This window comes from Sarcophilus harrisii, chromosome 3, assembly GCF_902635505.1.
Source record: "Sarcophilus harrisii chromosome 3, mSarHar1.11, whole genome shotgun sequence".
In the NCBI taxonomy this organism is placed as follows: Eukaryota; Metazoa; Chordata; class Mammalia; order Dasyuromorphia; family Dasyuridae; genus Sarcophilus; species Sarcophilus harrisii.
Genome location: NC_045428.1, coordinates 477,010,604 through 477,035,559, shown reverse-complemented (window position 1 = coordinate 477,035,559; position 24,956 = coordinate 477,010,604). Strand labels below are relative to the sequence as shown.

Here is a 24,956-nt window from a genome sequence, read left to right as displayed (position 1 = left end):
AGAGAATGTTAGGGCCAGAAGAGACATTCTGGGTATTTTAATTTAACCTTTTCATTTTTTTAATTATAGCTTTTTATTTACAAGATATATGCATGGGTAATTTTTCAGCATTGACAATTGCAAAACCTTTTGTTCCAATTTTTCCTCTCCTTCCTCCCACTCCCTCCCCCAGATGGCAGGTAGACCTGCCATGTTAAATATGTTAAAGTATATGTTAACTACAATATATGTATATATATTCATACAGCTATTTTGCTGTATAAGAATCGGACTTTAAAATAATGTACACTTAACCTGTGAAGGAAATAAAAAATGCAGGCGGACAAAAATAGAGGGATTGGAAATGCTATGTAGTTTAACCCTTTCATTTTACAGGGAAAAAAAAACTCTGAGGTCCAAACAAGCATTTATTGAGAACTAATTCACTGAGTTCTTGTCATTTGTATTGGATTTTCCATCAATCATAAGGAATAGTTGTTTTCTTTCATAACTTTTCCAAATCACCAAGAATGAAGCTTTTCCTGAAACTTGTGAACTATTGTGATACCCCTTCATCAAAGATAAACAAAACAGATGTATAATTACCTTCTGAGACATGAATCATCTTGGCCCGGAGTTCACAGACCTGTTTGCCTTTATAAAAGCTTCCCAAGGTCGAAGTGCAAACGTGTACTATCTGCTGCTCACATACTGACTGATAAGGTTTTCCAAATCAGCTTTAAAGAGATGAAGATACTACAGGCATCTGGCCTTTCTTTTCTCCTGATCACTGCTTTGAAATTGTCAGCTATTGCTTCAACCTTATTTGTATCTCCTGCCAGGTCAACAAGGAGGGACTATTATATTGCACAGGTTAGTGGAACTCTGCACATTCTTTTATCTGTAAAACCAGAAAGTGTATAAAAGAAAGCAGGTGAAAATCTGCATTCATTGTTCATAACTTCTAGATGACTTGGAGCAGCTCTTCTTGAAATTATCAACCCTAGTCTGTGCTTTTTCTCAGGGGTTGAAACTCAGGGCATTGCAAACAGATGCTCAATGAATAGCTGTAGAATGAATAACTGAATGAATGAGTCAATTTTTTGTAGATAGTGCCATTTTTCCATGTGATTGCAAAGTAAATTAAGTTGGGTTTTATTGTACCCCCCCCAAATGCCTGACTACCTTCCTTCCAATCCTATTCAGTCTCCACTGTAGTAAAACTTCCATGTCTCTAATACCTTAAGGCTTCTTTCTTTGTCCTATTCTATTAAAAAATACTTTTAATTGGAAATTGTACACTCAATTCTGCTTAGTATTCAAAGCCTTCCATAATTTACCCACCTATCATTCTGTTATTATTTCCCAGTATTTCACTTGCCCTTCAGAATAGGAAAATAAACTATTGGATATACTTGAATGTACTCTGCCTTTATTCATGACTTTTTCTCTGTGTGAAATGTCTTTACCTATAGTTCTGCTTGTCTAACTCTTTCCCTTACTTCAAGGCCTGGTCAAATATCCCCTCTTTCAAGAAGCTATCATTAATTCTCCCTCCTCTTTCCCTCCTCTATATTCCTCTAGCACTCCACTCCTCTCCTAATGCACTTGCACATTTTATTTTGAATTTGAATTATGAGACTGCCTACTTTATGTCTCCTACTAACAGGTAAGCACCACAAATACAGCCACATTTTACTCAGTATCTCAACACTTTATGCAGTATCATGTAAGCAGAAGAAAAACATTACACAATGTATAATAGTAATAATAAAATTACTGAAAGTCTCTTAACTGCTGCATCTTAGAATATTTATGAGTTCATGTTCTCTGACATCTCTACAACTTTTTATTCTTGACAGGTACTTTCCCTTCTCTCAGGAGTTCTCTTCTCTTTATTCCTATGGCATTGCTCTCTTCCAGATGTCTTCTGATCTTTTTCAGCCTTCTTTGCTGGGTCATTATCCAAAGCTGCTACCTTAACATTAGCATACCCAGGATTCTGGGCCCTCTTCTCTCTTTACACACTCTTTTTTGGAATTCTCAACAGTGCTGATGGCTTCGAGAATCATCTCTACACAAATGAGTTCTAAATTTACATATCTAACCCTATGCTCTCCTGGGCTATAATCATATACCATGAAGTAACCCTGAATATATGCTCCTAGATGTCCTCTCAGCATCTCAAACCCAACATGTCTAAAGCAGAACTCATTATCTTTCCACCTAAATCTATCCTACTTCCAAACTCTCCTATTTCTGTTCAGGAAACCACTATACACTTTCTATCTAGGTTCATAAACTCAAAGTTTGCCTTAATTCCTCTCTCTCTCTCTCTAACCCCCAACTCCAAATACAATCACTTGCTAAAATTTGATTATCATACCTCCATATCTTTTACATCTCTTATGTTTTTAATAAGTTCATGCTCTTACCATATATTTTCTATACTATTATAATAATCTCCTAATAATTCTGATTACCAAATTCTTTCTGTCCAATTCAATCTCTACACTTGTACCCCTCAAAAATGTTTTCCAAGAAACAACTATTTAATTTGCATTTAGGAACCTATACAATTTGATTCCCACTATCTTTCAAGCCTCATTTCATAATACTCCCCTTTACGTTCTATTCTACATTCTAGCCAAATTTGACTGTTCCCAGAACTTGATATTCCTTTTTAACACCAACACACATTATTTATACAACCCATCTCTCATGACTGAAATGCACTCTCTCCTCCTCTCTAAAGTGCTAGACTTGGAGTAAGAAAAACTTACTAGCTGTGACCCTGAACAAGTCACTTCATCTCTATTTGCCTCAGTTTTCTCATCTAAAAAATGGAGATGATTATAGCGCCTGCCTTCCAAGATTCTTGTGAGAGACTAAAATTAGATATTGTAAAGTTCTTTGTAAGCACCAAGATTCTCTACAAATACTTTATTATAATTGTAGTTGCTATTGTTGTTATTCTTTTCCTTTAAAGATCAGATCAAGTGTCACCTTCTCCTAAAAAATTTTCCTGATCCTCCCTCACCTAGTTTTTAGCTATCTTTTCACCTTCAATATTCCTTAAATCCTACTTATGCATATATATGTGTACCAGCTGTAAAATTTAAATGAAAGTAGCTATCAGTTTGGTCTTTATAAGCACCTTTATAAGCATCAGAGCACCTTGAATGTAGGAAGTTTTTGATAAATGTTTGTCAAGTTTCAAAATTATATTGGATTATATCAAAATAATAATAATGCATCATATTCATATAGCACTTTCAACTTTTCCCGAAGGATAGATAAGCTCCGACTGTGGCTATATATTCTCAGAAGTCAATGTTGTTGTTATTTTTTGAAGGTACCACACTATGTCTTCCAGAAATCTCTCTGTCCTAAACACAGCCACTACAGTACTATTTTCAATATCTATCTGCCAGCTGGAGAATGTCTTTTTCTTAAAGATATTGAATCATCTAGCTCTATCAGGAAAAAGAAGACATAAAAAAGGAAAGAATTACTTTTTAAGATGGATAGTATGCTGAAACCTTTCTAACACTATTTCTGTGACTGTGGTCAAGTCACTTAATTCCATTTCTTCATCCATAAAATGTGAGAGCTGAACTAGGTGTTCTGAAGCTTCCAGGTCAGGGGTGTACAAGGACAAATATGTATATATATATACACACATATTTGTATATATGTATGTATGTATATATGTGTATATATACATATATAATGTATGTTTATATATAATTATTTATTATTTATATTATTTATTTTATATATATTATATATTAAACATATATAATATATGTTTAATATGCATTATAACTTAAGTAAAGACATTAAATCATTTTATTAAGTATAAACAATCAACAACTATAAATTGAGCCCTGATGTGTACCATGATCCAATTTCTAAAGTGTAAATGATCACACTGAAAATTTACTAATGTTTCTTTGCTACATAGTTTGGGATGACTCCAGTACATCTCTATTCCTCATTTTAGCTCTGTGAAAACAAAGAAAGAGCCATTCAATTTTTATTTCAATTCTGTTTTATTTGCCATCAAGAATGATCTGTCAACTAGCAATAGAATAGAAGACAAATAAATGGGGGAAAAGTCTAGTAGGAAGGTAAAATCCAATATAAGTAGGGAGATAATAGAGTACCGAACTACCTTTAGTGAGTTTAAGTCACTAGGCCCAGATGAACTATAGTCCAGCATCATCCTGAGAGAAGTGACAAATGTGATTGCTAATCAACTATGAATGTCTTTTGAAGGACTTCAGAAGACTGAGGGAGAAGCATGCTTCTCACCTCTTGTCAGGAAAGACATGAAATATAAGTACAAAATGAAATATACATTTTTTAGACACAGTCCATATGTTGTATATTTGTTTAAAAAGCAGAATAGCATCCAGATAGAGAACTGGCTCCAGAGCCAGAATAAAACAGGGTTCATGTTCTATCTCAAACACATACAAGTTATATTAATCTGGGCAAATCACTTTAATCTCTCCATTTTTTTAGGCTACTCTGGAGAGAGTACCAAGGTCCACTGGTCAAGGGATGTACTCATTGGGAAGTTCCTCAAATCAATGAAATCATATCTCTAAACCCTACCCCACTACATATATGCAGCAAGCACAGGCTTTTCTTTCTTTCCTTTTTTTGGGGAGAGATTTAGTGGAAAGTGAGGTTTTTAAAAGAAGCATCAATAAAATCTTTTTAAAAATACAAGAAAAAAAAGAAGTTCATAAAGAGACATAAACAAAATTATTGTTATTGCATTATTAAATTTAATATACATCTTTAAAAACAAACTAACAAAAGTTCATGTGTTCATGTATAAATATATTGGGATGTCTGTATTTGTGAATAATTGTTAAATTCATCATTAAATAATAAACTTTTTAAAAATTTAGATCATGTGGTGCTGCAGAACTGAAGTAAAACAAATATTGTCCAAAATTTCAAAAGAAGAATGAGACTACAAATTGCAGACCAGTGTGAGATTGCCTTCAATTTCTTGTAGTATGAGAAGAATAGTTGGTAAATGCATCCAACCAATGAAGTACTCCTTTGTATCGCAATATGCATAAATCAAGGACAAATTGAACAAGTAATATCAAATTAACCACTCTTCCTTTTTTGATACAGTCACTTCAATGGTAGATCTGGGAAGTACTCTAGTAAATAGTCATCAATAATCCCATGTGCCACTGGAAAGGTTGTCTATAGTGAACTATTGGTGACTTAGATAAAGGTAAAGATGGCATGCATATCAAATTTGTATTTGACACAAAGGTGGGAAGAATATTCAACACAATATGGATGGCAAATTCAGGACAATAGTATTACCTAGCATTTATATAGAACTTTACAAATGTTATCTCATCTGATCCTGACAACAGCCCTGAGAGTTAGCTATTATTACTCCCATTTTACATTTGCGAAAAGTGAGGTTAAATAAAGCATATAAAACTAGTAAGACTCTGAAGCTGGATTTGAACTCAGATATTCCTGACTCTCAACAGCAACCCAGCGGATAGCACACTGGGCATAGAGTTGGTTGGGAAGACCTGAGTCCAAAAAATCAACCTCAGACATTTACTAGCTATATGACCCTAGACATTAGGATCATTTGCCTCTGTTTGCCTGATCCACTGGAAAATGAAATAACAGACCACTCCAGTCTCATTGCCAAGAAAACCTCACAAATGGCACTGACATGCTATGGCCACAGAAAGACAAAGAGTTGGAGACAACCAAGTGACTGATCAGCATCAGCAATTCTGATTGTAGATACTCTACCTACTGCACCACCATAAGGTGGTGCCTTTCAAAAAGGATCCAAAAAGATTTTACTAGGTTAGAACAGTGGATCAAATATGAAATAAAATTTAATGAAAATAAATGTGACCTCATAACTGTGTACATAAAATCAATTTTGGAAGACAGAGGGGGCAATGAAAGTCTTTTACCAAAGACTTTGCAATTGGAAGAAGGATGACACAAAGTCATTTGCAAAGTGCTTAGCACGGTACTTGGCACATGGCAGTCATTAATAAATGTTTATTTCCTTTCCTTCATTCTTTGGGGATATCCTAGAAAAGAATTTTGTTTATATTCTGATTGTTTCCAACTCTAAGGTTTTCTGATTCTTTGAATATTAACAAAATATCTGAAGTGTATCCTTGTTTCCTGAAAGACCCAACATAATATCCCAAACACTGTCACTTAGTAGCATATCACAAGCATAATAGAAGACATTCAATATAACAGTCCCAGGTGGATCACTTAATACTCATGATTTCACAAATATCTCTGCTTAGATATTTTTTACTCTATGATTTTTATAAAAGAGGCCTAAATTTAACATTTTCCACTTTAAAAAAAAAATTCTTCTTTACATCCTTGATGTAAGCATTTCCTCCAGATGAACTTCCAACCTACCTACACATACCTGCCCTGAAGAATTTTTATGTTCTCCCATAAATTCACTACAAAAGGCCCAATTCAATATGCTGGAGACTTTCTTCACATTCTCTTGCTGTCTTGATAGTATCATCAGAGCACATGAGTCATTCATAGGTTATTCTTCCCTCTAACCACATAACCAGCCTATTTTTTTAAAATCTTTTTTCATGTATGAGCATTTTTGACACATATTTCTTTGATGATATCCTTTGTATTACTTGTTCTATATAGTCCTTATTTTCAATGTATTGCAGTGATTCACACTTACAACAAGCCTTTCCATTTCCTTCTGTGTGATAGTCATTTTAAATTCTTTAGAGAATTCCACTGTTGTTATAAAGGCTCTCTTTTTCAGTAAGACTATATAGATATCTTCCTTTTGTGAATTAAAAAAAATTGTTCTTACCCTTTGACAATTTATCATTTGGGAACTGAAAAAAATAGATTTATAGAATTATTTTACATTTATATACATATATAATCACACAGATATTTCTATTTAATAGTACTTACCTCAGGAGGGAGAGGGAAAAAAGGAAGAAAAGTTATGTGATAACTTCATTATATGTTTTTAAAAATAGCAAGTTGTATGAAATAGACTTACAGTTTCATATTTATCATCTTTTTTCTATTTTACTATTATGGAAATACTTGTTTGTACTTCCTAACTTCAAAATAAACTATTTCTTTTAAAAGAAGAACCCTAGGTTTGGGGGTTTGAAGATATGGATTTGTTAGCCAATTTTATACTTAACTGGTTGAGTAATCTCAATTGGATGAGTCACTAATCCCTGCTGAATTTCATCTATTCAATGGATACAATTGTATCTGTACTACCTATCATACAGGGCCAAGAAGACCAAATAAGATAATATACATGAAAGCACTTTACAAGCTGTAAAATCCCAATCAAATATAAACTATCAATATTAATGGAAAATAAAAATGCAGTAGCAAAATATTCATCCATACTTTATTTCATAAAGAGGGAGTGTGTCATGGTGGTAGAATGCTAGACTTGCTCAGAGTCAGAGGTAGATTCAAATTCAGGCTCCAAAATTGATTATAGTTGCTTCATCTATAAAATGAATCTATAAAATATCTCAAAAGGCTGTGGTGATATAACGTATGTAAAGTGCTTTGCAAACAGTAATGGATCAACTAGCACTTATTAAGCACTTATTATGGCTAGGCACTGTGTAAGCACTAGGGATGGAAAAAAGTTTTTAAAAAAAGCTCCTATTTTCAAGGAATTCATAATATAATAGTAAGCTATAAAGGTCAATTGCTATTTCACTAAAAATGACTTCAAACTTCAAAGTACTTCTAGAATTTCACAGAGCATATGCCATAAATATTCATATTAAAGAGCCATTTGCCTGTTTCTTTCTTGTAGGCATACCTTGACAGATACTACACAAAAAAAGGAGGACATCAGATTGGAGAGATAGTTGTAAAAGGACGCAATACCATGGAAAGGAAAATTAAAGAAATGCAAGCATTCTTTGGCCTCCAGGTCACTGGGAAATTGGATTATTCTACTATGAAGGTAATGAAGAGGCCTCGATGTGGTGTTCCTGATATTGCAAATTACCGTCTGTTCCCAGGTGAACCCAAGTGGAAAAAGAACACTTTGACTTACAGGTAATGAAACAGAGTTTTCAAGAATCAAACAGCAATATGTTTTATGATGTTTCCCTGATAATATAGGTACAAACATACCACACGATATTTTTAAAGGTACAGAAGAATTTGGGAGGGGTTGGAAAATTTTAAATATCATGATATCATAGACAATGAACCAACATGTGTTTTAGAAGTATCTGGCTCACTCTTATCACTTTACAGACTAGGAACCTGAGGTTCAGGAAGTTAGTAACTTGTCCATCATGACATACTTAAGAAGCAGCAGACCTCAGGATTCAGGATTCAGGTCCTCTGAATCCCAATCCTCTGCTCTTTATTCTCTATCATTCCAACTTTCATCAAAAATAGCCTGGCTTTTTTTAGGAGAACATATTCTCAGAATGACTGTGACATTAGGGAATTTTGGATATATGAGGCAATATAGCCAGGTAATATCAAAACATATAAATCTGGAAAATGGAAAAGGAATCTCTGAATCAAATGATTAAATGACAGTGCCTGCCATCATTTTTTAATGACTTTTGGCTTAAAAAATAATTTAATGACTTTTAGCTTAAAAACCAATTTTAATTTTTTTTTAATTTATTGACTTTTGGCTTAAAAAATAATTTGAGGACATGATAAAAAGTACCTATTCTAGAAACCCTTGTAATAACTATTCAACATATGTGGTAATATAGGGGTTAATCAAAGTGTTTTTCTAGGCAGTCAGTAAGATGCTATGACTCTGTGTACCCAGCAGGTGGGGCTCTGAAAGTAAATGCTGGATTTCATTGAATAAAATTTTAGCCAGTTTTTGTGGTGGGAAAAGGAGCAGAGTAAGAGTCAAAAGGAAATGTTTAAGCATTTATTAAGGGCCTATTTGGGCAAGGCACTACATTAAGTAATTTATAAATACTTTTTCATTTGATCCTCAAAAGAAGTCTGGGAGATGGGTATTATTATCCTCATTTTACAGATGAGAATACTGAGGTTGTACCTTGCCCAAGTCACAGAACTATTAAGAATTTGAAGTTGGATTTGGACACTGCACTCAAGGCCCAACACTATATCCACTCCTTCAATGAGAAGTTCAAAAAAAAATTTTTTTAGATGGTCTGCCTCTGAAATTATGAGTTTTCTCTCTCTAGAGGGGAATCAAACAAAGGCTGGATTATGCCATTGAAAATTATTTAATAGAGAGCTTTTTTCAGGTTGTACTACATGGCTTCTGGGGATGTATTAGAAGCAAGGAATGCTGGGTCTTGTATAACAAATGAAGAGAAAGTAAGGGTTATTTATGAGTCTTTGAAGAGTTTTCCATGGTTGGTTTTTTTTTTCCCTTAGAATAAACTGTGCCCTAGAATGACTGTAACTACAAATGTACAGCAAAGGGTCTAGGCCACAGATAATTTGGTTCAAAAAGGGCATTACCTAGTTAGATTTAAGTGATTCCCTCTCTGCATACATATATACTGATATAAGCTCCTTGAGGCCAAAAACTGTCTTCTTTCTTAATTTATACATCACAATTAATTAAATTATTAAATAAAATTTAATTTAATTAAAATAAGATTTATTTGTGTATTTATTAAGTAACACAATAGGTACTTAATAAATGTTCCCTGAACTTAACAATATTTCTTCATCTTGTCCCTACTGAATTTCAGAGAATCACAGAATTTGACAGTGGAAGTAATCTCTGTGGTCATTAGTCCAGTCTATACCTGAAAGGAATTCTTACTATAATATGTGAGACAAGTAGTCATCCAGCCCTTGTTTGAAGACAATGCTGACATGTAATAGATGCTATATAAATGCTTATTCCTTCAACATATCTCATCTGACAGCTGAGGGATGATGGATTAGAGTGAGAAGAAACAAGCAGTGAGATCAACCATCAATATTACAATAGTGATGAGGACCAGGGTTGGGATGGTGGCAGTGTTCAAGAAGAGGAGATGCAGTTTCTAGATCATAGAATGTATAAAAAGGAATTTGTATAATAATCCTGGAAAAGCATATTATAGCCAGATTGTGAAAGACATTAATGTCAAACAGAGCAGCTTGCATTAGATTGTAGAGGTAATAACAAGTTTAATAGGGTTCATTGAGGAGGGGAGTTACTTGATGAAACTCATATTTTAGGAATATCACTTTGAATGTTATGTGGAAGATAAACTGCAGAGGAAAGAAACTCAAGATAGAGACATCAACTGGAAAACTATTGAAATGATTCCGAATTTTTTTTCTTTTTTTTTTCACTGAGAAATATTTGAGAATAAATTGAAAAAAAATTAAAATGATGACAATTTGAATTAGTTCAATGGCTATATGAAGGAGAAGGGAATAGATGTATGTGGAGCTATAGAGGAATAATAGTAACAAGAACAACAACTTTCAAAACTATATAATTGTCTCAATAGATGCAAATAAATCTTTGACAAAATATACCATTCATTTATGCTAAAATCCTTGCCAAGTATAACATAGGAGGATCTTTTTAATATCATAAAAATATCAATAAAATCAAAAGGAAGCATCACATAGAATAAGTAAACAACATGTAGTAGAAGTAGAGGATCAATCTAACTAAATCTATTGAAGCACACACAATCCATTGAAGCATACAAAGTACTTATATTGATTCAAAGATTATGAAATGCTCCTTAAAGAAATAAAGAACTAAATATAATAGCTGGAAGATTGTTCAGTGCTCATTGCTAGGCCATATCAATATAATAAAAATACTACTACCAATAATAATTTATAATTTTAATGCTATACCAATCAAATTATCAAAAAAGGATATTTTACAGGATTTCATTAAATAATAATAGGTATAGGATACTAAGAGAAATAATGAAAAAGGTTGGAACAAAGGGTATAATAGAACTTCCAGATCTTAAACTGTATTATAAAGCAACCATCATCTAAATCAATTAATACTGATTATAAATTGGAGAAGTGAATCAGTGAAACAGACTAGACAAGAGATAATTATAAATAATGGAATTTAACAACCCAACTTTTCATAAGCCAGAAAACATAAATTATTTAGGAAAAAACTCCCGATTTAATTTTAAAAAACTGCTAAAAATACTGAAAAGCAGTCTGATTAGAAATTAGGCTTAAATCAATACCATACACCATATTCCACAATAAATTCAAATTAAATACATGACTTTAATAAAGTACTAAGGATTATACCTTTAAAATGAAGAAGAGATCATATACCTCTCATAGCTATGTGAAGATAAACTCTTAACCAAACAAGAAATAGAGGAAATAACAAAAGATGAAATAGATAACTTTAATTACATGAAACTGAAAAGCTTCTACAGAAATAAAATTAATATATTTAGGATAAGAAACAAAAAAGTCAAATGGGGAAAACCTTTATATCAATTTCTCATATAAGAACTTTGTATCCAAGATATGTAGACAATAAACAGATATATGTATATATATGTTAATATATGTATATATGTATGTGTAAATAAGATACCTACTCATAAATAAATGGTCAGGATTTGAATAAAAAGAAACTAGACATATAAAAAAAATGTTTCAAATCACTAATAGAAAGATAAATACAAAGAAATTTTATCTTGCCCTCAGCAAAATGGCAAAGATGACAAAAGGTGGAAATAATACATGTAGTTAGGTGTGGGAAAATTACCAAATCAGTAAAGGGCTGGTAGAGGCATACATCAAATAACCATTTTAGAAAACCATTTAGAATTATGCAAACAAAAAGGTTGCTTCTAGCAATTCTTTCACTCTGGCTTCTAAGGCCTTATTCTTTTCTCCAGCTTCTTCTATTGTTTTAATAGATAGATACATAGATACATGGATGATAGATACATGAATAAATGAAAAGCCCCTTAGTTCTACACAATTCTACCTAGCAGTACCATTAGCTCAACTGGGCCACGGTTTTTGTTTGTTTAATTTATGGAATAAAATAAGCATTTCCATAACATAGTATAATAAAAAAAAATGATTGTACATGAAACTGCAAATCTATACATTTAATTTGCTATTCCTTTTAAAATATACAATAAAATTATTGTATAAATTTCTTTGTTTTTCTTTCTCCTCCCTCCATTGCTACCATCTTTTTGAAATCTAGTTCAAAATCCCCTGGGCAGCTAGGTTGTACAGTGTATATAATGCTGGCCCTGAAATTAGGAGAACCTGAGTTCAATTCTAACTTCAGACATTCAACATGTACTAGTCAAATCACTTACCCTCATTGCCTCATCACAAAAAAATAAAACAAAATCCCTCTAATTTTGATTCTTTTCAGGGACAAACAGTACACATAAGCATATTAACAACAATTGTCCCTGGCTCTTATTTTTGCTCTTCTATATGAGGAGGTTGGACTAAGTGCCCCTCCTCCTCTAAATCCTATCATTTTAAGTCCACTCTATTTTCCTTTAGAATGTTTAGTCAAAGGCTTCCAGTTCCTTATGTCTTTGTTTGAATTTGCCTTCTTTTATTTCCAAGAAAATGTACAATAGTATTCATATTTGTCAAATTAGGGAAGAATGTTTTTAAACCCTAAATTTTCTTTTTTTTTTTAATTTATTTATTTATTTATTATTTTTTATAGCCTTTTATTTACAGGTTATATGTATGGGTAACTTTATAGCATTGACAATTGCCAAACCTCTTGTTCCAATTTTTCCCCTCCTTCCCCCCACCCCCACCCCCAGATGGCAGGATGACCACTAGATGTTAAATATATTAAAATATAAATTAGATACACAATAAGTATATATGACCAAACCGTTATTTTGCTATACAAAAAGAATCGGACTCTGAAATATTGTACAATTAGCCTGTGAAGGAAATCCAAAATGCAGGTGGGCAAAAATATAGGGATTGGGAATTCAATGTAATGGTTTTTAGTCATCTCCCAGAGTTCTTTCGCTGGGCGTAGCTGGTTCAGTTCATTACTCCTCCATTGGAACTGATTTGGTTTATCTCATTGCTGAGGATGGCCAGGTCCATCAGAATTGGTCATCATATAGTATTGTTGTTGAAGTATATAATGATCTCTTGGCCCTGCTTGTTTCACTCAGCATCAGTTTGTGTAAGTCTCTCCAGGACTTTCTGAAATCATCCTGTTGGTCATTTCTTACAGAACAATAATATTCCATAACATTCATATACCACGATTTATTCAGCCATTCTCCAATTGATGGGCATCCACTCAGTTTCCCATTTCTGGCCACTACAAAGAGGGCTGCCACAAACATTCTTGCACATACAGATCCCTTTCCCTTCTTTAAGATCTCTTTGGGATATAAGCCCAGTAGTAACACTGCTGGATCAAAGGAAATGCACAGTTTGATAACTTTTTGAGCATAGTTCCAAATTGCTCTCCAGAATGGTTGGATGTATTCACAGTTCCACCAACAATGTATTAGTGTCCCTTAAACCCTAAATTTTCTCAACTTTTGCTTGTTTTCCACTTTAGTCTGCATGTCTTCTAGGATATTTTATTTAATCCATAATTGAAAGAAAAGATTGCTTTCTTAAAAATAAGGTCTGGACAAGTAATTCTTCTGTTTCCTCATTTAGCATGATTCACAAAAGGGAAAATATTTTCTCTTTACTTGTACAGAGTCTCAAAATATACATCCTCAATGAGCCATGCTGAAGTTGACAAGGCAGTAGACATGGCCTTACAGGCTTGGAGTAATGCTGTTCCTCTGAATTTTGTTCGACAAAACACAGGAGAAGCAGATATTATGATCTCATTTGAACTCGGAGGTAATATATCCTTCTGCTCTATCTATAACCGGCACATCAATGCTGTCACAATCAGTCCCTGTGTGACTTTGGATACAATCAATCAGTGCAAGCCATCCACAATGGAGTTTGCTGCACAGAGAACCAGATTGTAGCAAAAGGCACCACATGCTGCTTATGCCCAAATTGTGACAATCGTTACAACTGAAACAGTTCTCAGAAAAGTGTAGGCCATCAAATCAAAGTAGGATAGACTATTTATTGTCTCATTTTAATGCTTATTCTTGACCTTTGTATCTGATTAAGATCTGTTTGATTTTATTCTCCTTTTTACATAGCAACTACTATACCTGAACAACGAATTTCTACCTCTTTTTTATTCCTGCTTTTTTTCCCAATGCTTCTCTGATTCTCACCTTCTTGCTGACTCAACTGAATGTCCTTCAGTATTTTCATCTCTAGGATGGAAGAAAGCCATTCCCAGTGTACACTAATGATGTGATTTCCATGGGCCATACACTTCGGCCAGGCAATGGCTTAGGGAAGGCAGGCAAACAAGAAAGACAATTCTGTGCTAACCAGTGCTCTGAAAAGAATGATTCCTCAAGGCTCACCATCACCACTACCACCATCATGAAGGTCAAGACTTCCTACTTCCCTCTTTATATGCTCCTCAAGAAGCCCTTTCCTGACTTCTTTTGCCTATTAGCCTGCTTTTGATACCCATTTTTAATTAACTCTAATTGGGGAAAAATAGAGTGAACAGTAGAGAGGCAAAAGCAGCTGATGGGATCAGGATAAGCCTGATGAAGAAAGTGGCACTTGAGCTTTTTGGGGAAACTTGAGAATTTAAGACACAGAATGAGAATCTGGTTTCATTTAAAATACCTAAAATTGACCAGGAATATTGGTTTAATTCACTAAGAGTGCATTGTCCATCCTAACACTTTTTAGTTCCCCTAGAATACTTAAGCAGCTTTCCCTTCAGGGAGAATGAAGCTTATTATAATTTTTTGTGACATCATCTGACTCTCCTTTAACAGTCAATCTAGAGTCTTTTGTACTGAAGTAAAATTTATACAATATAAAATGGTTCTTTTTATCATGATATATATCCATGGTTTGGGCAAAGTATGTTTAACTGAAACCAAGAAATGTCATACTAAATTGTGTTGATTTTTTTTTTTTTTTGATGTTTGGTAGATCATGGGGATTCATACCCATTTGATGGTCCTCGAGGAACTCTGGCCCATGCATTTGCCCCTGGAGAAGGCCTGGGAGGAGACACCCATTTCGACAATGCTGAGAAGTGGACTATGGGAACGAATGGTATATATGCACAATTCACCATAACCTGGAAAATATTGTATCTTCTCCTGGGCCTCCAACATGAATCCCTGTGGCTCAACGGTCCAAGTCACCCTTTAACTAGGGGGCCAGGCTAAGGAAAACAAGTAAGCCAAAAATCACAAAGGTCCTTCAACCCCATAAGGGGGAAGCTCTGCCCTCAGCTGTGCAGCTGAATCCTTGTTTGATCTGTTTCACTTTAGCATAAGCCACATATTCTGTTAGAAAGAAGCAGCAGTAAGGTCTTTTTCTCCAGTCATTGTCACCTGTAAGCAATTCAACTCAAATCTACAAAACCTTTATTCAGTGCCTACTGTGTGCAAGGAAAGCAGTGTGAAGTAACATATAGAGAACAAGCATGAGAATCAGGAAAAAAGACCTGGACTCAAGTTTCATTCCTGCAGTTGGTTATGTCATGCTGGGCAAGTCATTGAAAGACTCAGTGCTCCCGGAAGCTCTCTTTAAGTTGAAAAACAGCTAATTATCTTAGCTGGTAGAGGGCTATCCTCACCTAGAATTCCCTACACTCATGAAATCACAAGTCCAAACCAAAAAGAAAGACAAAGTATTACATTAAGCACTGAGAATAAAAAATAATTAATTTTTAAAAATACCTCACCTATTCCTTGCCTTGAAGAAGTTCCCATTCTGGATAAATAGGAGAAAAGGATAAGATACCTATTTGACTCCTTAAGCTGGGAATACACAATGTTTAGAAAGTGTCTGGATGAAAAGGCTTTGGGATGGCATGTGGCTCTTCTGGATAGCCCATAAGGTGAATAGAATGTGTATAGATAATGAGGAGTTAGCCAAGTGCTTATTCAAAAAAGGGAACTAAAAGGTATAAAGGAAGTTCATAAACCCCGCTATCCATCTTACTTTTTATTGGCTTAGTGTCCTATTTCAATACATCATTATCAACAGCATGAGAGAATAGCTTGGTGAAGAGAGTGTGACTTAGTGGATAGAAAGTTTTCCTTAAAGTCAATAAACTACTAGCTATGTGATCCTGGGCAAGTCATTTAACTTTTTAGTGATCTGAACAAATCTCTTGGTTTATAAATTTCAGAATAGTTATCAATGAGCCTTGGTAGTGGCAATTTCCACACTAGGAGTTGAAATGATGAAATAATAAAATGAAATTATATGCCCTGCTCAGAAAATAAATAATTGGCAAAAGTTGACTAATATGAGTCTTAGCTCCTCTCTCTGCTGTTTATCTGTCAGTACCCAGACTTGGTGATTGTACATTGATAGATTGGAACATTTGAAGGATTATTGAAATTTGGAAATTAGAGTCTTGATAGAGTGAGGCAAGTGATTCGGAAGAGTCTTGATGGGTTTAGGAGAGACCCTGGGCTGATGAGTTAAACATTATGAGATTATGGCAACGTCCATCTAGCCAATGGTCTACATGGGTTGACTCGGTATCTGAGAGTTCTAACAGAGATCAATAGGGGCTCTTCTCAGTAGGTTGATAGAACATAGCATCTGGGTAGGCTGATGGGAGAAAGCACAGACAAAGCAGGTAGTTGGTATGGAGAGAATAGGACCATAGGTAATGCAGTCTATGGTTAACTAGAAGTTCTCCAATCTCTGTTCTGAAAGATATGGGGAATAGTACAGGGTAATAAGACAGGAATTTAAACATGGAAACACATAGGGACATGATTGGGACACTAGAACACAAAATAGAGCTTGGGTACAATGAATGAGGCAAGAGTCTAATAACTAAGCAAGAAAATCATCAGCATAGACAGACATATTTAAAAGGGATCTCAGGAATCATTTAGACCAATTTCCTACATCCCCCAACAGGGGATCATCTAATGAATTTCAGTGACAGGAACTCACGACCCCCATATTTTTGAATAGTTCTAATTGTAAAGAAGTTGGATGTGTTTCTTTTCCATATATATCCATCATCCCATAATTTCTACCCCTTGTTCTTTCTTGAAAATTTGCATCTTCCCTTAATGCTCTCATTTGCCCAAATGTAGGGAGATACTGACCAAACATTACGCCCTTTTTTTGATAGAATTGGAATAAAATATATGACACAGAAAAAGTCTAGTTTCTGAATAATTCATGATCTATAACAAATCAGAGTAAACATGTTAGTTGCACTATTATTGGTGACAGATACATTATGTTTGATTTTAATTCTTCAGCATAGAGAGATGATGAAAATTATATAATTAGAGAATGCTTAAAGTGCTTCACAAATCTTAAAATGTTATAGAATTGCCTATAATTGTGATAATGATGACAATTAAATTATAAATCTATTACATACTAATCTTATTCCTTCTGTGTTGTTTAGGATTCAATGATGATGACAATGAAATTATAAATCTATTACATACTAATCTTATTCCTTCTATGTTCTTTAGGATTCAATTTATTCACTGTTGCTGCCCATGAATTTGGTCATGCATTGGGATTGGCCCATTCTAGTGACCCCTCAGCACTGATGTATCCCACTTACAGGTATCAACATCCCTATGGATTTCGCCTCCCCAAGGACGATGTGAAAGGGATCCAGGCATTATACGGTATAAACCCTGAACTCATCTGATAGCTCAGCATAGATAAGTGATGCAGGAATAACATTTGATTTCACCAATTAAAAAAAATTAAGCTTTGACAATGGCTACTTAAATACAGATTACTTAAGAGTAACCTTATTCCAGCCATATTTTAATTTCCCCAATTATGCAAACACCTTTGTCTTCTTAGATTTGGAATTAGGATTGAGAATTTTTCTCCAAAGCACATTAGATCAAACAGGGTAGAGATTAAAAGAGAAGATTTATTTTTTCTTAGACCCTAGATCAGGATTTACCTCCTGATATGTTATGTGCTATATGGGATATGCTATAGCTGTGTTGTATATGACTGAGCTTTCATTATTCCAAATAAGATGTCCAACAGCCATGAACACATAAGGGTATTAGCACACTTTGGACAGTTAGTAACAGCTCTATCTTTCATTCCCCATAGCAGAACAAACAGACCCACAGTATGCTAGATTGAAATAGAGCTTCTGACTGGGATTCAAGACCCCAATGTGCCCCCAACTAATTCTCTGACTTTGAGCCTCAGTTTCTCTATCTCTAAAGTAAGGCTCCAAAAGGAAGGTGATTCTTAAAGAATCAAGAAATCACACAAGTATCCTGAATATCTACAGTCAAAGAATATAGGGGACTTTTTAAAAAAGTCTATTTTGCCAACTTTATTTTTGAATCTCCAGGACCTCGCAAAGCAGTCACTGAAAGACCCAATGTGCCCCACATTCCTCCTCACAAGCCATCAGACCCTGATATCTGTGACTCCACCTCATCCTTTGATGCTGTTACAATGTTAGGGAAGGAATTACTGTTCTTCAAAGACAGGTGAGCTCCATATATATTCAACATACCAAGCTCCTGTGTGATTTCAAGGATCCACATCAGTTGGAAAAGGGAGAAACATCATTACTTCAGGCAAACACCTGTCTAAAAATAGCTTGCATGCTGACAAATGACTCATATGTATCCTGGAGCTATACATCAATGACTTCTGGACTCCTTCTATTCTCTCCCTGCCCTTTCCTCTACACACACACACACACACACACACACACACACACACACACATATACACACACACACAATATCTTTGTTTTGAAAGTCGGATTGGAAAAAACAAATAAAAAAAGAGCTTTCAAAAACCTATGGTGTCATAAAGGGAAAGAATTGAGAAAAGTAAAAATAGTTTAGGAGAGGATTTCCTTAGGGAAAACTCCAAAATTATGAGGACATAGATAGAGTAGAAAAAGATTACTCATTTAACAAGCATTTATTAATCACCGACTATGTGCCCGACACTAGAATATTACAAGTCATCAAGTCAATGATTTATTTTACAAATGAGAAAAACTGATATCTAGGGACATTAAAAGACTTAAAAGTCACAAAACTATTAAATGTTAGAGATTAAATCTGATCAAAGGTCTTCTGATTACTAAGTACTTCTGAATAGCACTATACAGGGAAGAAAAGTGAGCCAGCTCTGATGCTTTACATAGCATTGAAAAGATCCTGACTTTTTGAAGACTGGGTCATTAGAGCAAAGTAGTCTCCCTTTTTATTTTCCCTCTTTATTGCCTGAATTTTCTCTTTATATGAAACTACTTTAAAAATCCATCAAGTTCATTTGGTTTAACAAACATCCAAGGCTGCATGACATAATGCAAAGAACTCTGGACTTAAGAATTCAACTTTTGAGACAGATAAGTGTCACCATGATTCACAGAGCACTGAGCCCCAAAGGGCTGTTGAATTACGCAATTAAGAAGTGAATAAGAGAGTAGTTTAAGCAGATAGAAGGAGAAGAAGCCAAATTGCAGTTTTGTATAAGATGTAAGGAGATTAGAAAGGGAAAACAGTAAATGAAGACTGTATTTTCTAGAAATTTATAATGATGGGGAAGAGATAAGAAGATCAATAATGAAGCAAGATCATTCTCAAGGAAATCTGGTTTGGGTTTGTATGATGAGGAGATAAGCATATTTATAGACAAAGGGAAGGAGCTGGTAGAGAGGAAGAGATAAAAAAATAAGAGAAAAGGAACTATAGGTAGAGCAGAGTTCTGGGAGAACAAAAAACATCCCAAATGGCTAAGAAACAAACTGAAGCAGAGCTGTGAGCCAAAGCACTTTATTTAAGGGACCTATAATGATGTGGACCCTAGGTCTTCCTCATGACCTAAGATATTTCCTCCTTCCTGTGTCTTATTTTTTTTATAAGACTTGATAGCACATTTATTACCTGAACATTCTAAAGAGGCTATACAAAGTCCAGAATCCCATTGGTTGATATATGATGTATAAGCTAAAAATGATATGTCAGCCGAGTTACAGAACGAGTGAAACAAAGAATATCTCCACTGACTCAGTGGTCATAAGATGAGGTAAATCAGGAAGAGATGGCACAAATCATACATATATTCCAAGAATATATGCCATTCATGCTTGGTTTGGTCATGAAATTTGAGCAATACAGGATGAACATATCAGCATTATTACAATTAAAAAGCAACCTCCATACCAGGTTTAAAAAAAGTAGTAAATATTTCATTACAATTTGAGGCCTATCATAGAGACTCTTCTATTGGAATTTATATTCCTATGTGATTTATATAAAATATTGATTAATACATTATATATTCTTATTAGATGACTGGCTAAATGTGCATTACTAAATGAGATTAATAAAATAATTACAATCATTACCCCTTGTAGAATCATAGTAAACTTTCTAATATTGATTAGAGTTTGAGTAGGGGTCCATAATGAATCATATCTCACAGATCCAAGGAAAGGTATAGCTTTAACTTGCCCTGAACCCAGGGGAGAACATGGGTGAAGGAAGATTTTTGCAGTATGAGGAAAGAGATATGAAGAAATTGAATCTGGGGACATCAGTCTTCTCAGTAAAGGAATAGAGGGATTTAATCTGCATAGAAAGTGGGTAGGAGTTGAGTTTGGGAGTTAATAAAAGAAGGCTTGTTGAAACCTTTTTCCTTTTTTTCTGCTTCCTGAATACTGAACTCTAATCAAGTCTTAGATTTATCCCTACCTGAGACCACCCTAATCTCTTCAGATGTTAGTGCACTACCCTACTTCCAAATTATTTCCTAATTACATTTCATATAATTACTTGTGTGTGTGTGTACATGCAGTTTTCCACTAATAGATTATAACATCCTACAGCTGAGCCATATGGTTCAACTAGCTCATAGTCTTCCATGGGCCAGCTTAGGAAATTAACCACTAAGTATTACAGCTCTTTCTGATGTACCATAGAGAAATTGTTTCTACAAGAAAATTTGCTCTGGATTTCAAACAAATGACACACAAATAAATGTTTATAACACAACCCATTGATATAGAATTTTACTATAAAGCCTTTTAGAAATTCTATCTCATAAGGAGATTTCAGGAAGGCATTTTTAAATTAGTGCTACAAGATTTTCCTGGAGATGGTTACTTTTCTTAATTTGGTCCATCTCTGACTTCTTGAATTTCATATATCTGAAAGTTTTCCTGACAGAAAATAAGGAATATTTGATATGGAAATTGAAAGTAGAGAAAGTAGTATATTCTAACTATGATGACATTTCCTGTTAGCTGCCTGTCCATCATTTAATATCATGATCACCTCTCTCTTTACCTGTTCATTGGGCATAAGATGTAGTTATAATGTGCTACTGAGATAATGATAGAAGAATGAAAAATTTTGACATTCTTTTCCTTCTTTATGAGGTTCCTACATCCTGAAACCATTGATTGATATAGCCTACCACTGTTTCAATGGTTTAAAAAATTATCTTGGTGCAGCATGATCATGATGCAGTTGCTTGAAATTTCCTGGTAATTGATTGAGGTAGAAGGCTGTCTAACATGTCTTTAGTGGAAAATTATTTTTGTAACTTCTCCCTGATTTCAGATTTGGTGAAAGGTGATTGCATAGAACAGGTGATTTCAAATAAATGGGCCACACTAAGTTACATTGGGGAGGGGAAAATATAAAATTAGACGATAGCGATTTATGACTGGAGTATACAGCTCTGTCACTAACTTCCTTACCTTTGGCAAAGTCTTTTCCTTTCTACACCTGAGTTTCCTCACCTATAAGTTGACTGGATCAGAACAAATGATCCCTCCAGCTCTAGAATTCAATGATTTTATAATTTGAATAGCCTATTGGTTGCTATGTCTGTATCTTGTGAAGTCTACCTGCTATACTGGACAAAGAACAAAACATTCTTTCATAGCCCAATAACAGTGATAACCTGGGGACTTCCTGGTTGAGAAAAATTCCAAGTATTTGTTCACTCCCAGGACTAATTCACTCCCATTTGCCAGCTTGGAAATTCCCATCATCAACTAACTATAAGGACATCTAAAGGATGTGGTTAATGATCAGATATGTACAACAAAGGAGAGAAAAGGGTCAAACCAAGCTTTCTGCCTGAGTGGCTGGAATTATAATGGTCTCCTTGACATAAATTAGGAGCTCAGGAAAACAGCTAATTTGTAATGATTGTAGAAGGGACTACCCAGGTCATCATCCAACCCAAACACTTCATTGTAGAAATGAGGAAATCAAGGTTTAGGGAGATGGAGGAATTTGTCCAGGAGGACATAGGCAACAAGTGTCAGTGCTGAGGTCAGACCCCAAGTCCATCGACTTTACAGTCAGTGCCCTTTCCTATGTCATGTTGAAAATGCAGTTCTAGACATAGTGAGCTGAGGTGCCTGTGAAATATCTGAAATTCTGAACAAACAGCAAAAGAGATTAAAAGTAAGGGATCACCAGTCTCTTGAAGAAGAGGTGAAGAAGAAAGGTCAGTGCTAGAAGCTGAAATCATGAGATTGAATGATTAATCTATGGAAAGAATTCAATTAAAAAAGGAATGCATAGTTAGGAACTAAACTTTCAAGACCAAAGTAAGAAGTGAAACTTAGCAAAGGATATGGAGAAGAGCCTTTATAGAAAAGCCAGAGGAAAAAGGGAGAAAGAATTTTGAATAGGAGAAGGAGTTAGTGCCAGTGTTACTAAGAGGTAAAGAAAAATAAGGTCAGAGAAAAGGCTTTAGATTAGAGAGCTTTGGGAAGTGTAATTTTAATACAGTGGTAAGAAGAGAAGATAGATTTTTTAGGTGCTGAAAGAGATATTTGATGTTGAGGAGTAGGAAGAATAGTAGGAAGAATGGGGTAGTCATTGGAAGGAACAACAGATTAAAGATTTTTTCAAAAGAGAGAAGACCTGAGCATATTTGAAGGAACAGAGAAAGGAACTATGAACACAAGAGATATAAGAATTAAGAAAAATGAGGTAATGAAAAGAGTGAGATTCTGAAGGAGGCAGGAGAAAATAGAATGACAGGTGAATTTGAAAAAGAAAAAAAAAAAAAAACCAGCTCTTGCTCTGAAGGCTTCATATGGCAAGGCTAAACCTTTCCTTCATTGAAGGCAAGGATTTTTCGTTGTTGTTCAGTCATTTTAGTCACATGGGACTCTTTATAATCACATTTGGGTTTTCGTAGAAAAGATACTAAAGTAGTTTGCTATTTCCATCTCCAATTCATTTTACAGATGCAAATGTGAAGCAGACAGGATTAAGTGACTTGTCCAAGGTGACACAGCTAGTAACTATCTGAAATGAGATTTGAATTCTCATTAGATGGACAATGAATAGAGCACTGGGTCTGAAGACAGGAAGACTCACGTTCTTGAGTTCAAATCTAATCTCAGACACTTCCTAACTATGTGACCCTAGACAAGTCACTTAACCCTGTTTACTTCAGTTTCCTCATTTTAAAATGACCTGGAGAAGGAAATGATAAACCATTCCAGTATCTTTGATAAGAAAATCTCAAATGGGGTCATGAAAAATTGGACATGTTTGAAAAATGACTGGATGACAAGAAAATGAATCTCCCTGACTTCAAGCCCAGAATTTTATCCATTGCACCAATAAAGAGAAAGAGAGTTTAAAATAGAGAAGGTGGATGATAGGGCTTATCCCAGATGATCTTGCTTTTTTTTTTTTCAGGGAACAAAACTGACTCCTGAGCTTACACTTATAAGGTCAGGGTGAGGAGAGTTGAATTTCTGTAAAGCCATGATATTCTTGGATGGAGCAGTGTGGTATAATAGAAAGAGTTCTGAACCAAGATTCAAATACCTCATTTCCCAAAAATGAGGCATTACTCAAATATTAGGCAGAAAGTAGTTTTCCTGTATCTACACAAAGCTATAAAATGAAACTAGAACTTTGGTTTCTTATTGATTCTGAATCATTAATTTAAGGCCATTTGGAAATTTATTTAAATCAGGACTTTAGTCCAAATAGTTCTAATGTTCATTTATACTTGTATTATTTAATACTTTGATGAATCTGTGATTACAAAGATAGAAGCTTACTGTTCAACAAAGCAGATCCCATCAACCATATCAATTTATCCTGTATATTTCTTGTCCACATCATCCCATTAATTTTCTATCAAATGTTCATTCATAATTCTAGCAGCCTTTCTCTAGATCTGTTGACATTGCATATTAATCAATCATGCAACTTTTATTAAGCACTTACCATATTTGTTCCAGGCACTGACTGAGCCAGGCCCTTAAAATACAAAAAAAAAAAAAAAAAAAAAAAGAGCAAATATATATAATATAATAGAGGGGATAGCATTAGCAGCTGGGGAAAACAGGAATGGATATTTATTTACACATAGGCCACTAATCACTTGTTTCTTGCTCATGCTATTTAGTCAACTTCCTTTTCTAATGATATAGTTCTCGTATGACATTCTTAATATATTATTGTATTCTCTCTCTGTCTCTCTCTCTGTCTGTCTGTCTCTTTCTTTCTGTCTCTGTCTCTCTCTTTCTCTCTTAGTCCCTGTCTCTCTCCTCTTTTTCACTCCCTTACTCTCATAATATAAATGCTACATGTATATGTATATATTATATATTTTATTCAATGGCAATACTATACAGGAATATGTATCTCATGACTATGCCTATTATGCATTGTCCATTGCCTTTTGGGTGAACTTCAAATTTAATTCTTCATAGACTATGATATTCTAAAACACCCCGGCATAAGACATTACATTATGAATACTGCTATTTTTTTTAATGGACTTTTGTTTCAGGGAAAACTTTTGGCAATTAAAATAACTGGTCATTTTTCAAAGTTAAT

General features: G+C 34.4%; 1 protein-coding gene across 1 annotated transcript in view; it reads left to right on the top strand.

Annotated features, from left to right (window-relative positions):
* The first annotated feature begins 491 nt into the window (after positions 1 to 491).
* The window catches only part of MMP20 (matrix metallopeptidase 20), a 47,542-nt gene continuing 23,077 nt past the window's right edge, over positions 492 to 24,956 (top strand). The window contains exons 1-6 of the mRNA XM_003764279.3: positions 492 to 852; positions 7,856 to 8,103; positions 13,724 to 13,872; positions 15,055 to 15,180; positions 17,592 to 17,753; positions 18,452 to 18,593. Coding sequence (XP_003764327.2) covers positions 574 to 852; positions 7,856 to 8,103; positions 13,724 to 13,872; positions 15,055 to 15,180; positions 17,592 to 17,753; positions 18,452 to 18,593 — 1,106 coding nt within the window. The 5' untranslated portion in view covers positions 492 to 573. The remainder of the gene's footprint in view (positions 853 to 7,855; positions 8,104 to 13,723; positions 13,873 to 15,054; positions 15,181 to 17,591; positions 17,754 to 18,451; positions 18,594 to 24,956) is intronic.